General features: G+C 45.9%; 1 protein-coding gene across 7 annotated transcripts in view; it reads left to right on the top strand.

Moving 5' to 3' along the window:
• Positions 1-13745, top strand: part of jar (Myosin heavy chain 95F jaguar) — a 371085-nt gene that overhangs the window by 314514 nt on the left and 42826 nt on the right. For all 7 annotated transcript variants that reach the window (XM_069332229.1, XM_069332227.1, XM_069332228.1 and 4 more), the window contains one exon: positions 12269-12389. In XM_069332229.1, the coding sequence (XP_069188330.1) occupies positions 12269-12389 (121 nt within the window). The remainder of the gene's footprint in view (positions 1-12268; positions 12390-13745) is intronic.

Here is a 13745-nt window from a genome sequence, read left to right as displayed (position 1 = left end):
GGCTAAATCTGATTTCCCCTCATTCCCTGTTCCAGGGCTCGGGTCTTCCAGGTCATCCGCAGGGTTATTAAGTCTAGCCAGCTTGCAGTCTATCCTCGTGTCCTTGACGTTTGTACGTTTGCTGCTTTGGTTGTCATCTTCAGCAACATGTCTTGGGCTGACATTTGGGTGTGGGGATTTTGTAGGTCGAATAGGGTCCTGGCTGCCTGTTATTTGGTCAACTTTCCTAGTCCTGCTCGTTCGAGTGTGGCTGTCGGTCACAGGTTGAAGGCCAGTTGTCTCAACTTTGAGTTGAGGAGTACGTGGTAGCCGCCTCCTGGGTAGGTCCCTCTTTTACTTATCATGTGTTATGTAGCTCTGGGAAGCCATTGGGGCTCCCGATAGAAAACCAGAGTTGAATATAAGGAAGTGCCATTTTCTGGATGAGCCCCAGAGGCTTCCTGTCACCCTCCCCTCCCTTCCGTCGGCGGTTTCGTTTTGCTTTTGATGATCAGCCTCCGAACTGGAAGAGTGAGTAGCCGGCATGGGGGGTCTGGGGCTCTCCCCACCTGAGGAGGGGAGGGCTGTGCGGACTTGGCACGGTGGCGGTGTATGACGCTGCCGCAGTGTATAATATTGTACGTTAGGTCATGAAGTCCTCTGATGTGATGAAATGCCATTTTCTGGCTGAGCCCCTGGTGCTTACCTGGGATAAATGGGGCCTGTAGTTAGGCCCCATTTAGGTTCTGCAGTTCAGTTTTGGTCATTGTACTTGGATAGATATACATGGATGGATGAATGGATATAAATTCACTAGAATGTGTCCAGCATAGGGTGACAAAGTTAATCCCCCAAATTAAAACCTGTCATATGAAAAAAGATTGACAAAGCTTAAATTACATCTAGAAAGGCAAAGAATTATGAGTGACATGACAGAGGTGTATGAGTGGATGAATGGGCATATCAAAGGGAATATTAATAGGGTATTAACCCTTAAACTGCGCATGGCGTATATATACCCCATGAGTAACATGTCCCATGGTGTGCATGGTCTATATATACGCCATAGGGTGCCAGGCACGATTCAAATGGCCCGCGGCTACACAGGGTTCACATTAGCTTCCTCATGGCTCTTGTAAACAGACACAATTTAAAAAAAAATCATGGACAATATTCTCCGGTGTGAGAGCCACAGTACTGTTGGAGCAACCAAGGCTGGCACATGCAGCATGAGCGAACAGCATTGCTGTTCAGCTTTTGACCTCAGCATCGCCGAAAAATGTCAAAATAAATATATAACTGCTATTATTTAGCGATGACAGTATTACAGATGACCCCTGACTGATAAAAATGACCAGGATTGTGATAATAGCAGGACTGTTGTGATAATTAGAGCTGTTGGAGGAGTGATGCTGAGGGACATAGGGAGATAGCATCGTTTACTGACTTTGTGGCCACCTGTTATTATCTGCATTCACCATACCAGCTCAGTGGTTCTGTATGGTGAACACAAATGTAGATACTTATATATAATGTGTGTATTAGTGTAATAACAGCAAAAGGATTATGTTGGGAGGAGCCATTTAGGTGACAGAGGTGGCATTGTTGCATGACTTGTCTAGCTGTGTAGATGGTGGCCACTATGCTCTTTGGGCACCCTACAAGATTAGGTGTACAGTTACTGTGCATACAGCATGTAGATACTTATATATAATGTGCATATATAGTGTAATAACACTGCAAACAGTATTGTTGGGGGAGAAATTTAATAGTGTGACCTTGAATGTGTGAGGGAGGCAGCCGCCAGCTGATTGTGTGTAGCGACGTCTCTTAGTGCCTGAACTAACTATATTAGCTTAGTTGTACAGTTGTGTTGAACAAAACATGTAGATACTTATATATAACGTCTGTATGTAGTGAATAAAATAAAAAAACAGGATGGTGGGAGGAGAAAGTGGGCGAGTGAGGCGTTGTTGAGGGAGTGGCAACGAGTGGCTGGCTGTGTGTGACGGTCACTCCTCGTTGCTTTTCGACTCACAATACCAACTTAGTGGTTCGTTATGGTGAACAAAGCATGCAGATACTTATATATAAACTGTGTATAGAGTGTAATAACAGCAAAACTATATGTTTATTGTTTTATGAACATAATAATTGAATCACTAATATGCACACTATACTTTTGAGTATAGCGATGATTCACCCCTTTATTATATAAATATATCACAATACACACTATTGAATAATATTACTGCAAAAAAAAATAAGAAAAAATCAGAGACATTGAAATAATTAGGTAATAATATCTTTGTGGCAACTCCCACATGTCAGCTCGGGTGACGCTGACCGGCTCTGACGACCACTCTGTCAATGCCCAGATTTTGCCAGACTTCCTCGGCCTATTGTGGCCAAAATATGTCGCCTTCAAATTTTTTTGTATTATTTTTCCTGTGCTTAGGGAACACGAATTAACATTTTTAGAAGACGAATTAATATTTTAGAATTTGTTTTTTCTTGCGCACAGGGGTGTAAATCTCCTCAGAACCCCTTAGCAGCTTAAGGGTTAAAAGTATCAACACAAGACAGAACATGAAACAATGGGTATAAATTGGATAAGTTTAGACTTATAACCTGGGTAACAGGAAAGACCTGGGTAAATACCTATTCGGTAACAGGGTTGTTGATTTTAGCAATTAATTATCGTTGAGGTAGGGTCCCTTGATGGTTTCAAACGTGGGTTGGACATGTATATGAGTGGGATTGAGTGGTTATAATTAGGAGCTGCCTCTTATGGGCCAATAGACCTTCTGCAGTTACTTTTATTCTTATGTTTGCTTGCTTCCTTGAGAGTTGGAGTTCTGTCTTCCTGTTCGGTCTTCAGTTGTAATTTTTTTACCAAGTTGGCCTTGTTTTGGTATGCCTATCTTCCTGGGTGCCTAACCTCACTCGATGCCAGACAAGGAATAACCCAACCACAGGGGGGTCCAATGGTCATTGCTCCCTTGCCTCTCTGAGGGGGGCCCGGTTCTGGCTCGTGGTCCCCTGTAGACTGAACTCCATTGACTAATGCCTAATGTCCTAGACTAATATATCGCATATCAGTCTGATAGCTCCAGAGAGCCTCCTGGGCTCACCCAGAAAATGACTTTTCATTACATTCAACACTGTTTTTTGGGGGGGCTTATGGTGTGCCTTTGTTGCTGTATACCCAGATCCTGTGGAATTTTCCCTATTGTCAGGGGGGCCTAATATGGTTTCTTGTGTGGCTTGGATCATGATGGTTCTTTCCTCTTTATGCCCTGTTGTGCTTCAAATGGGTTATGAGAGTCCCGGTGGTATAGTCGGGTTCATTTTCATCTCGCCATTGAGAATTCCGGGTTCGAATCCTGGGTGGGACGGAAGTGGTTGGGTGAGTTTCCTTCCACCTCATACCCTTGTCTATTTAGCAGTAAATAGATACCCAGGAGTTATTTAGCTTGTTGTGGTGTTGCATCCTGGGCAGGGGTCAGGGGTCGGTAATTCGACCCTGAGAGAGAGGGGGGGGGGACCCTGATATAAGCCTAACATGTACTCTATGTATAACCTGGCTTCCTTTCCCTAACACAATGAATTATAATTATAAATCCCATGGGTCTGTGCTCCATGGCCCCACTTGTGTTTCCTACCCTTCCCACTTTGGGCCATGGGTCCCCTGCATGTTTTCTTAGTCTTCATGTACTATTAGCCTTGCAATCTCAGGTTTCAGGTATCTGGTTTTCCTGGTGCCCAGGCTGTTTATTTTGTGCACAGTTAGGTCTCTGTTTCTCATTTTAATGCCTCATTTCTTCAGGTAGGCATTCTGTTTACTTTCTGGTAAGCTTGTCAGCGTGCCTTCAATGATAGTCCTTGGCCACAGGAGGAGGCTCTTCCTAGATTTTTAGCTGGTTGACCATCTCTTGGTGGCCTTGGCTGATTATGGTTTATGGCTTTAGTAAGTCTCCACTATCTTCTTTCATTTGGGAGCTTTCCCTTCTAAGAGGGGTCTCTGTAGTGAGTTGCTTCAAGAAGCATTATAAAACACACTCTCCTGACTGGATGTTTTGGAAGTCCTGACTTCCAAAGTTGTCCGATTAGTAATACATATTTGAATGTCCTGGGTTTCAAGTGAGAGTGACTCGCCCTGTGACGTGGTAGTGATCGACCATCTAGTGGCAGTCGAAGTAGTGACTAGTTAGCCAACCAATCGTTTTGCATAGAAATAACTTTAATTCCTTGTGTTCCCATTTATTTCTCAGCATGGGTGTGGATTTTTATTTTCTTCTGCTCTCTGGTGTCATGGTGAGAAGCCGTTTTGGTAGTGGATTGAACTTTATCTTCTCTCTCTCCCTTCCCGTGCAAGATGGTAAAGCTAGGTGACAACACCATTTGAAAAGTTCCCTGTCACTTGGGGCCAAGGGTGCCTTAGCCTACCAGGTCAATGAAAGCATAATGGGAATGTTGCGGTCTAGGTGATCCTAGGCCATGATACATAGAGCAACCGTGAAGCCACTCAGAAAAGTGCATTCATATTACTCAACATCTTATTTTATGTCTTCGCCTTAAAGGAGGCATATAACTTCTAGGTATGTACATCTTTGCATTGCATACAGATAACTATTGTGTTCAAGGTACAGACGACATTATACCCAACACATGTCATCTCATTACAGTATTGTTAATCTTTCATCTTCATAATTCTGTAATAGCATTTCTTACTACTGTACTGTAATTAAATTTAAGATAAGTACTAATTTTTCTTGACACCATTGGGCAGACGCACTGTTCTTAACATGGTATTTATTCAGTTTTTATTGGTATGACTCCTTTGGTATCATGGACTCACATTTTTTTGGGCTTGTTTTCTGGGTGGAGCCCCTATGGCTTCCCGGAGCTATCCATGGCTGATATGGATACCCTAACTATTTTGCATCAGTCGATGTGGGTGGAGTTCTAGGCCTATCAGGGACCACAAGCCAGAACCTGGCCCCCCTCACAGAGGCACGAGGAGCAATGGCCCATAGAAATGCACATGTGATTTGGAGCATTCTATATCTGCCATCGACCGGGACAGGCACCCAGAAAAAGGAAAAACGAACAAACAAGCATGACGTCACACGAGCCATGCCGCATGTCTGCACAGCTCCCCCCCTCCCCGGGAAGGGGAAGGGGGGGCCCCAGACCCTCGCACCGGCAATCCTCACTCCAGTTCCTCGGCTGATGGGATCGTGCATAGTAATGTGGCTCCAGCTCCAGTCTTCTCTCAGTGCACTGTACTTGTTTTCAGTGCTGCTCTTACGGTGGTCGCGTGAGCTGCGAGGAATATTCTCAGGTACTCGGGCTACATGTGCTTAGGGGTCACCTTCCCAGAGTGCCCTGTAAGTACTGCCCTTGGGGCTTGGGGTTCCCTTCCACAAATCACAATGGGTCTACCTCTGTTGGCCTTTCACTGTTTGGCGTTTGGCTGCCCCGAGTGTGTTGGGGGGGGGGGTTCCACCCTTGTTTGCCTTGGGATAAGTGGTACAGTAGTTATTTCAATGGTGGGGTGCGGGGTATTACGTAGCTTGTTTTTTCACCTTTAACAGCGGCCGGCTCTGTTCTCTTCGGGTACGTTGTCCTCTTGCGAGGTTTTTCTTTCTTTTTGTTTTTGCCTGATGGGGAGGGGGTCTGCCTCGTGTTCTCCCTCCCCTCTTATGTTAGGGCCATTTGTGTGGTGGCACCCCCTGCTTTGCCCTCGTGAGTGGACACGTCCCGTGAGTTCAGCTTTTAGTAGTTTGCTTGTAGTTTGGGGCGCTGGTTAGCAGTACCCTGCCTAGGATAACCCTTAGCAGACCCAGTCTAGGGGCCCCTGGGAAACCCCGCGGGGGCACTTTGGTCCACTGACTGTGACCCCTGCATCCCCTCTCGCGTTCTGCAAGTTTGAGGATTGTTCTGTTCCCTTGTCTCAGGGTGACGCTCATTGTTTTTGCCTCCGTCATGCTGCCTGTTTGGTCGGTGGCACATTTGACCCCAAGTCTTGCAAGCTTTGTTTGCTTGTTTGTTGCTCCATTCACCCAATTTGTTGATGACATTCTTCGGGTGCAGGCAGCTCGTGCGTTGCAACACGCTAGTTTGGTTGCTTCCCCGGATGCCCCGGGGCTGCCCCGTTTTGCTTCTCAGGACCCGGACATGGGGTGTTGGTCACGACGGCCTTGATTCCGTCCGTGCCCCTTGTTCTTCCCCTGTTGTGGTTTGTTCGGCCCCCCCCCCCCCATCCCCTGCTTCCAGCTCCTAGGCGTCTGAGGGTTTCAAGATTTGAGACTCGGGCAGTTTCAAGGGTTGCCCCTTCCGGGGTTGTGTCAGGCCTTCGAGTCTGTTCCTCCAGCTTTAGCTTCGGGGTCTGACCAGTGGGCTTGCTCTCTTCCTGCTTTTTTGGTCGCCCCGGCTTTTTCTTGAGACTGGGGCTTTGGAGGATGACTTGCCCCGGGGCCTAACATGGGGTTTCCCGGGGTTGGGAAGGGGCTGACTTGGGGGCCTTGGGCCCCGTTGGACCCCGCCTGGGTTTTCCGACCTTCCGAGCGGGGCTTACTGTTACAAAGAGTGGGATTTTTCCTTCCCCCTCCCCTCTCTGCGTATGAGTTGCCTTTGGGCGTCTACCCCTCCCAGGGTTCCTTCTGTGTCTCATCAGGTCCAGCATGACATTTGGTCACGGATGCTATTGGGTGCATTATTGGAACGTCTGTCGCCTTCCGGTGGGGCTTCCCTCCAGTCCTTTCGGGGATTAGTTTTACTCTTCCGTCATTTTTCGACTTTTTCGATGCTGTTTCTGATTTTAATAGTTGCCGCTTTCCATCCCTTGTCTCGCCATTCCTAATTATGGTTCTATATTCCTTGTTGGCACCCTCCCCGGGGCTCGAGTGGTGCAGCCCGGTCCTCATGTGTCTTGCGCATGCGCCGTGGGTGATTGTTTTGTTCTGGTCATGTGTCGTTCAGGGCATGTTGTTGTTGTTGTTGTTGTTGTTTGAGATTCGCTGCTTTTAGCAAAAAGTTCAAAGTAGCACGGGCTATGGTGAGCCCGTAGTAGACTTACCTGGCACAGGAGTGGGGCTGTAACTTAATGCCTTAGGTAGTAGTGCTAGTTCGAAGCTGAACAAAAAATGAGCCCGTCTGTGTTCAGCGCACTTTTTCCCGGGTTATATACTGCTCTCACTCATCTTATCTCTCCAGTCCTCACCCCCTGGTTCTTGGGGTTGTTCTAGGTTCTATGTGGGGGGACACATGTAGTTACTTCTCTGCTTGTGTGTGTGGGGTGGCTAGGAGTGGCACCACCTCCGCCTCTCCACCTCTCCACTGCACCTGATCTGCACACGCATCTTTGGACATGCTCGACTAGCAATGCTTCCAGACCACGACGTGGCTATGCTGTGTCATGACCCGATAATGCCTCTGCTCTCTAGGTGAGATTTTGCGGTCTGTTGACTTTGTCGACCAGGACTCTGGACTCTTATTCATTGCCCTTCGTTCAGTGCCTGGCTGTACCCTTGTGTGTGTTCCGAACCATAATGATGTCTGACCCAAGTAGCAGTTGGGTTGGTCCATGTGTTGCGTTTCTGCGGTGGTCACCCAGGTTTGACATCGGCGAGTGCTGGTTTTCATGTTCGACATTTTCCTATTGAATTGATGTCCACGTGGCACAGTAGTCCAACACTGGTCTAGCCTGGCCTAGCCTGGCCTAGCCTGACCTGATCTGACCTGATCTGACCTGATCTGACCTGATCTGACCTGGCCTGACCTGACCTGACCTGACCTGACATGACATGACATTTCATAGCTTTGATTTTTGGTTTACTGAGTTATCGAGGTGCTTTCCACAATATTCTTGGGGCGTTCCCTGATTTTACCTCGGGCGACCGTTGTGGGGGCACAGTGCGTGGGTTGTCTCGGTTGACATTCTGGTCTGTTTTGACATGGGGTTCGCCTGTATGTACGTTCCATATACACATGCGTATGCCTTATATATGTACGGCATGTATACCCCTCCCCTTTCTCCTTTGGGTTGGTGGCCATGTTTCTTGTTCTTGGGGTCTAGGTTTTGGTGCTCATGTGGGGTTTGCTTCTCTCATTAGCACTTGAGTCGGGCGAGTGTCTTGTCTTTTCCTTGCTACTAGTCTGTGTATATGGTTCATGTACCTTCTGTTGCCGATTGCTTATGCTCTTGTTCCTTGCTTCTGGTGCTTGGACTGTCTTTCGGGTTTTCGTTGCATTTTACGTCTTCCTACCTCTCTCCTACACATTGTTGTATATCTTGGTTGGTGCATATTGGCTATTCTCATGCTCATGCTAGGTTGGGATGTGTTCTTGTTCAGTTTCCTGTTGTAGTACAGGCCCGGTGTTCCGGTGTAGCCTTGAGTTCTTCCTCTTCTCCTTGTCTGTCACTACCAGCTTCTGTGTTACAGTGTCTGCTGGTGTATATATATAGCTCTCCGATCACCCACTCCTGCCCCTACAGTTCCTTTTCATTTCGCTTGGCTTTCGCTTGGCTTTTGGCCCTGGCTACGGCTTTTCTTTGTTCCTTCCGGACAGTATGTATTTGTTTTATAGCAGTACATGTCTTTCGTAGTTCTCCTTCCTTCCTCAGCGACACATGCTTCGCTCTACCCTGCTGGGGCTGGTGGTGCCGCTCCTGCGGGTTGCAGTGTCACTGTTTTTCGCTTCGTGTCTCGGGTTCCGACTCGTGATGCTCGGTTTCTTGTTGGCCTTTTAGGCCTTGGTCTTGGCTTTTAGGCTTTTCGCTGCCCTTTTTGCACTTGCTGTTTGCGGATTTTGCGGTTGGCAGTTTCTGCAAGCAACAGCTTCTTTTCGTCTGTTGTCAGGCTTATTGTTCTTCAAGGGTCCCAGGGAGGGGGGGGGTGCCTCCCGGACGGGTCGTGTCTGCTTAGCCAGGTTGGTTCTTTCTCGGCTCACTGGGTTTGGGTTCCTGGTTCCCTGGCAGTCGTTTCTTTTGGTTCTTTGACAGCCTTGGTTCAGGCGAGGCTTGCTTGGAGTTCGCACCCAGGAGTTTTCCCATGGCTCCGCCTCTTTTACATGGTCGGTCCGGTCCGTGGCGGAGCTGGTTCGATCTTCTTTTCAAGTCTTCTGGTCTGGTACTTTTGACTTGAGTCTCACCATCTGTTTGGTGAGCAGGTGGCTTTTTGAATGTGTCCCACCTGCATGCTTCGTCTCGGCGGCAGTATGGGGTTTTTTGACGGTCTTTCTTTTTCTTTTTGTCTCTTCGTAGGTGTACTGCGCACTTTGTTGTCGTGGTCTTGTCCTTTTCTCGTGGTGGTTTAGGGCCGTCTTCTAGCCACATACCATCGCCCTGTCTCGTGCGGCACTGGCAGAGCCGCTTCGGATTGCTCCGGTTTTGTTGTTCCATCTGTACCGTTCATGGGTTATCTTGGGCATTGTTCCCCTCCGCCCTGCTCATGCTCCTCCTGAGCCGTCCTGCTCTGGGGCAGGGTGCTTTTTTCTCTATTCCCTTTGGTTTGTTGTGGCCCCTTCGGTTCCGGAGGGATCCCTGGAGCTGTTGCTGCTTGGTTGGTTGGCCGGGTGCTTCTTCTTGTGTCCTATTGCAGCTCTCTGCCATTCTTTGTGCGCCACGGCCTCTGGCCGGGCTGCACTTTGGGTTGTTCCGGTTTCCCTTCCCTGTTCTCGGGTTCGGGTCTCTCCGGTCGTCCACTGGGTCCTTCTGTCTAGCCGGCCTGCGGTCTCTCCCCGTGCCCTTGGCATTCGTAGGGTTGCTGCACTTGCTGCCATCTTTGGTGGCAAGTCTTGGGCTGACATTCGGGCACAGGGTTGTTTTGGCAGTCGCGCTGGGTCCTGGCAGTTGCGCTGGGTCCTGGCAGTGCGCTTGCTCATGTATGTTCCTGGGCCTATGTCGCTTTGGGTCGGCTGTTGCAGCCTGTTGTCACGACTTCATGTTGTGTCATGAGCACCGACCGCCTCCCGGATGCATCCCTCTGTTTTCGTCTTTGGTGAGGTAGCTCTGGGGAGCCGTATGGGCTCCCCACAGAAAACTAGCATTGAATGTAATGAAATGCCATTTTCTGAATTTCCCCGGCAACCCTCCCTCCCTCCGGTCTGCGTTTTTTCGTGTTTTTTTTATATCCAGCCTCAGAACTGGGGTGAGGATCGCCAGCGCGAGGGTCTGGGGCTCCCTCTTCCCCCTCCCGGGAATGGGGGAGCTGTGCAGACATGCAGCGAGGATCGTATGACGTCATCCTTGTTTGTTCATTTTTCCTTTGGGAAGTTCTGTCCACTCGTTTGATGATTTTCGTTGTTAACCAGAATAGGGGTTTGTTTTGTGGCGCTTACCTTTCTGGGTGCCTGTCCCGGTCGATGGCAGATATAGAATGCTCCAAATCACATGTGCATTTCTATGGTCCATTGCTCCTCGTGCCTCTGTGAGGGGGGGCCAGGTTCTGGCTCGTGGTCCCTGGTAGGCCTAGAACTCCACCTACATCAACTGATGCAAAATAGTTAGGGTATCCATATCAGCCATGGATAGCTCTGAGGAGCCTCCGGGACTCACCCAGAAAATAACCAACGTTATTTAGTGATTGGTAGTACATGTACTGACTTGTTCAGTGATAGGTAGTACTGACTTGTTCAGTGATTATTACTTCAGTACTGGAATTAAGTTCATGTGCCAGATGTCTAAATTTACATATGATATTTTCTCTGAATTCACAGCATTTTATAGATATTTTGTAACATATCTTAGTGCTTGTTGATAATGCTTTTGATAGTACAAGTTGTACAAATTTATGCTTTCATGCAGTAAGGGTTGACAAGGTTTTACTGCCAGTGATGTATGCAGAGCTTCTCTCTCATCTTAGTACCTTGTGTAACTCTCTGATATCCTACATATGGAGTGATAGCTCCACTTTCCTCACTTTCCCCTTTTCCCCCCTCCCCCCTCCCCCCTCCCCCCCAAAAAACAAAAGGCATGTAAAGGATAATTATTCTGCTTTAGCTTTTCTGTTTAACTTGGTTGTTGTCATTCAACTTAACACTCCACCAAACACTGAGTTAATTAATTCATTATTCTTACACAATTTGTGCAATAATAAGATTAATATTTTACAATTCTGTCAAAATATTCCTTAATTAAGAATTTAAAGTAAAATGTATCAGCAATGCTCACAAAATAACATTTCAGTACGCAAATTCAACTCCTTAATAATATTATGTAGAAATGATCTGTGTTGTGAATTAAATAAACCTATTATTAAAAATAATATGAAAGATCAGAGCTTATAAATGAGAACCATGTTTTATATTACTGTAATCTGAAAGAATTTAATTTAGCATCATAAGAACATTTTCAGTATTGTACAATAGTAAAATTATACAGCACAATGACTGCATCTCATTTCAAGCATGTGAATTGACCATTTATCACTGGACTGTGACCACTTTATATGTGCTAAGTTTATGCTGGCACGGCCTAAAGCATCGTGGCCGGGAAGTTTGTACAGGTTAACGTATGGAAAGTTTTTCCTTCATCAAGTATTTCAGGCTGTTATATTTCACTGTTGTATTTCAGTATTTATGTAATGCACAACCACTTCTCACCAGTATTGACTCCAGCACAAAGCAAAGCCTCTTGGTTGTTACTAGCGTACTTGCAGAGCACTAAATCAGTTTTGGAAGAATGTTGCAAGTGTCAAAAGCCATTCAGCCATGCAGTTCTTGTGGATGAGCACCACAAATATATATATTTTGGAGCTATTAATGTTTATACAGTACAATACACTATACTTGTAATTAGTTGACATGTAATTTGTAACATGTAAGCTGATTCATACTCTTAAGTACTGAATTAATTTTAACTAGCATGCCCTGAGTAACTACATATATCTTTTTTTTTTTCAGTGTTCTTTATTAAGATGTTTTATGCAGAGAAAAAAGTCACAATGCTGCTGAAACAAATAAGCCAACTCACACACATGAAATGAAAAGTCTTTGACTCTTATCAAGTCATAAATTAAGGGTCACAATTTGATAAGGGTCTAGGATGGACCAATATGTGGTCATTTTCATTACATATCATAAGTGTGGGTTGGATTATAGATGTTTTGCATTCTTCTTTATTTTACAGTATTTTATTTTAAAGTAATCATTGTAGTGTTTTTATAAGTCAAGAAAATAGGTCAATTTGTGTATTTTTCACTGCATTTGAACTGAGAAATACTAACACTTAAGAGTTAAAGTATCTAATATAAATTATAAGTGCAAACATTGTTTTCGTCAGATCCACCATGGTTGAGAAGCAACGCCAAGAAGCAGCAAATAAGAAGCATGACCTGAGCAAGTGGAAATATGCAGAACTTCGAGATACTATCAATACTTCATGTGACCTTGAGTTATTAGAGGTACTGTACTGCTTTGTAAATTGCATTGTTCATTACATCATTATATCCTGCGCTGCACACCTGTTTCATGTGACAGTTTGGTAGTGCGCATGAAAAATATTCAAAATTGTTGTTTCTACTATTTTTTAAACTGCATCCTCTGATCTCAAAAAAGTTAAAAAAAAAAAAATGATGTAGCTTGCTTTGACTGTAGTGGAGAGGGAAAATCTCATGATGTCACTAACTCACTCACACTGATGGAGATGTCCCGTGGAAGACGCCCATGCCAGGTGCGTGGCAGGAATTTCCATGATATATTTATACTGATTTATTTCAGTGGCACCGATTTTGTTTTTCTTGTTTTTAGCAGTTACATTATGCAGTAGTGTATAATTTGAGAAATTTCTAAAAAAAAAAGTGCAAAACATCGATACAAATACATTCGTGCACGAAGAAATCACACAACATGATGTATCAATGAGAAAATTTATATATCACATTAATGTGATTTTTTTGTGCATTTGAAGAGAAGCATTAGCGGTAGAACTTCTGGACCACAGCCAGAGAGCATGCAGGCAATGGGTGAAATCCTGCCTTGGCATCAGTGGAAGCCTAAGGACATCTAGAGGATTCAATTGAATCACAGGTTTCAGTGCTTTTAAGCATGTCGTGGTTAAGTGGTCTAAGGCATGTGCTCTGTAATATCCAGTGTACAGGTTTGAATCCTCCTCATGGCTTCTACTCGGTACATTTGTATCACTAATATGAGCATGATGTTATACTCTTTGGTTAATAAAAGTGTTTTTGCTATTATCACACTGTTTACACGTTATATATACATATTTGCCAAGTATAAGGCGCACTTTTCTGTTGGGAACCCCTACGGCTTCCTGGAGCTTATCGGACTAATGTATGTTATATTAGACCGGGACATTAGCTATGGAGTTAAGACCTACCAGGGACCAGCGCCAGAACCTGGCCCCTTCAGAGAGGTTTAAGGGAGCAATGGCCCTGGAAAACCCTCTTGTGGTTGGGGTTTTCCTTATCTGCCATCGACCGGGGTCAGGCACCCAGAAAGGTAGGCATGACAAAACAAACCCCACATTGTAAAAAACTAAAACAAAAAACTGAACAGAGAGGTAGAAACTCCCTACAATCCCAAGGAAACAAGCAACAAGCAAACATCACACTTTACTGCCACGCCGATTGTCAGTGCAGCCCTCCCTGTCCCGAGAGGGGAAGGGGGGAGCCCCGGACGTACCGCGCCGGCTGCCTAGCATCAGTTCGTAAGCTAATGTCAACAGGGATAGACGCTTCTCTGGCCACAGTTTCCTAGGCGGTGTTTGCCTCGTGTGGCGTTCACTGCCGTGTATTGTG

Source organism: Procambarus clarkii, chromosome 27 (assembly GCF_040958095.1).
Source record: "Procambarus clarkii isolate CNS0578487 chromosome 27, FALCON_Pclarkii_2.0, whole genome shotgun sequence".
In the NCBI taxonomy this organism is placed as follows: domain Eukaryota; kingdom Metazoa; phylum Arthropoda; class Malacostraca; order Decapoda; family Cambaridae; genus Procambarus; species Procambarus clarkii.
Note: the sequence above shows the minus strand (reverse complement) of the source record. Positions and strands in the feature narration are given on the sequence as shown.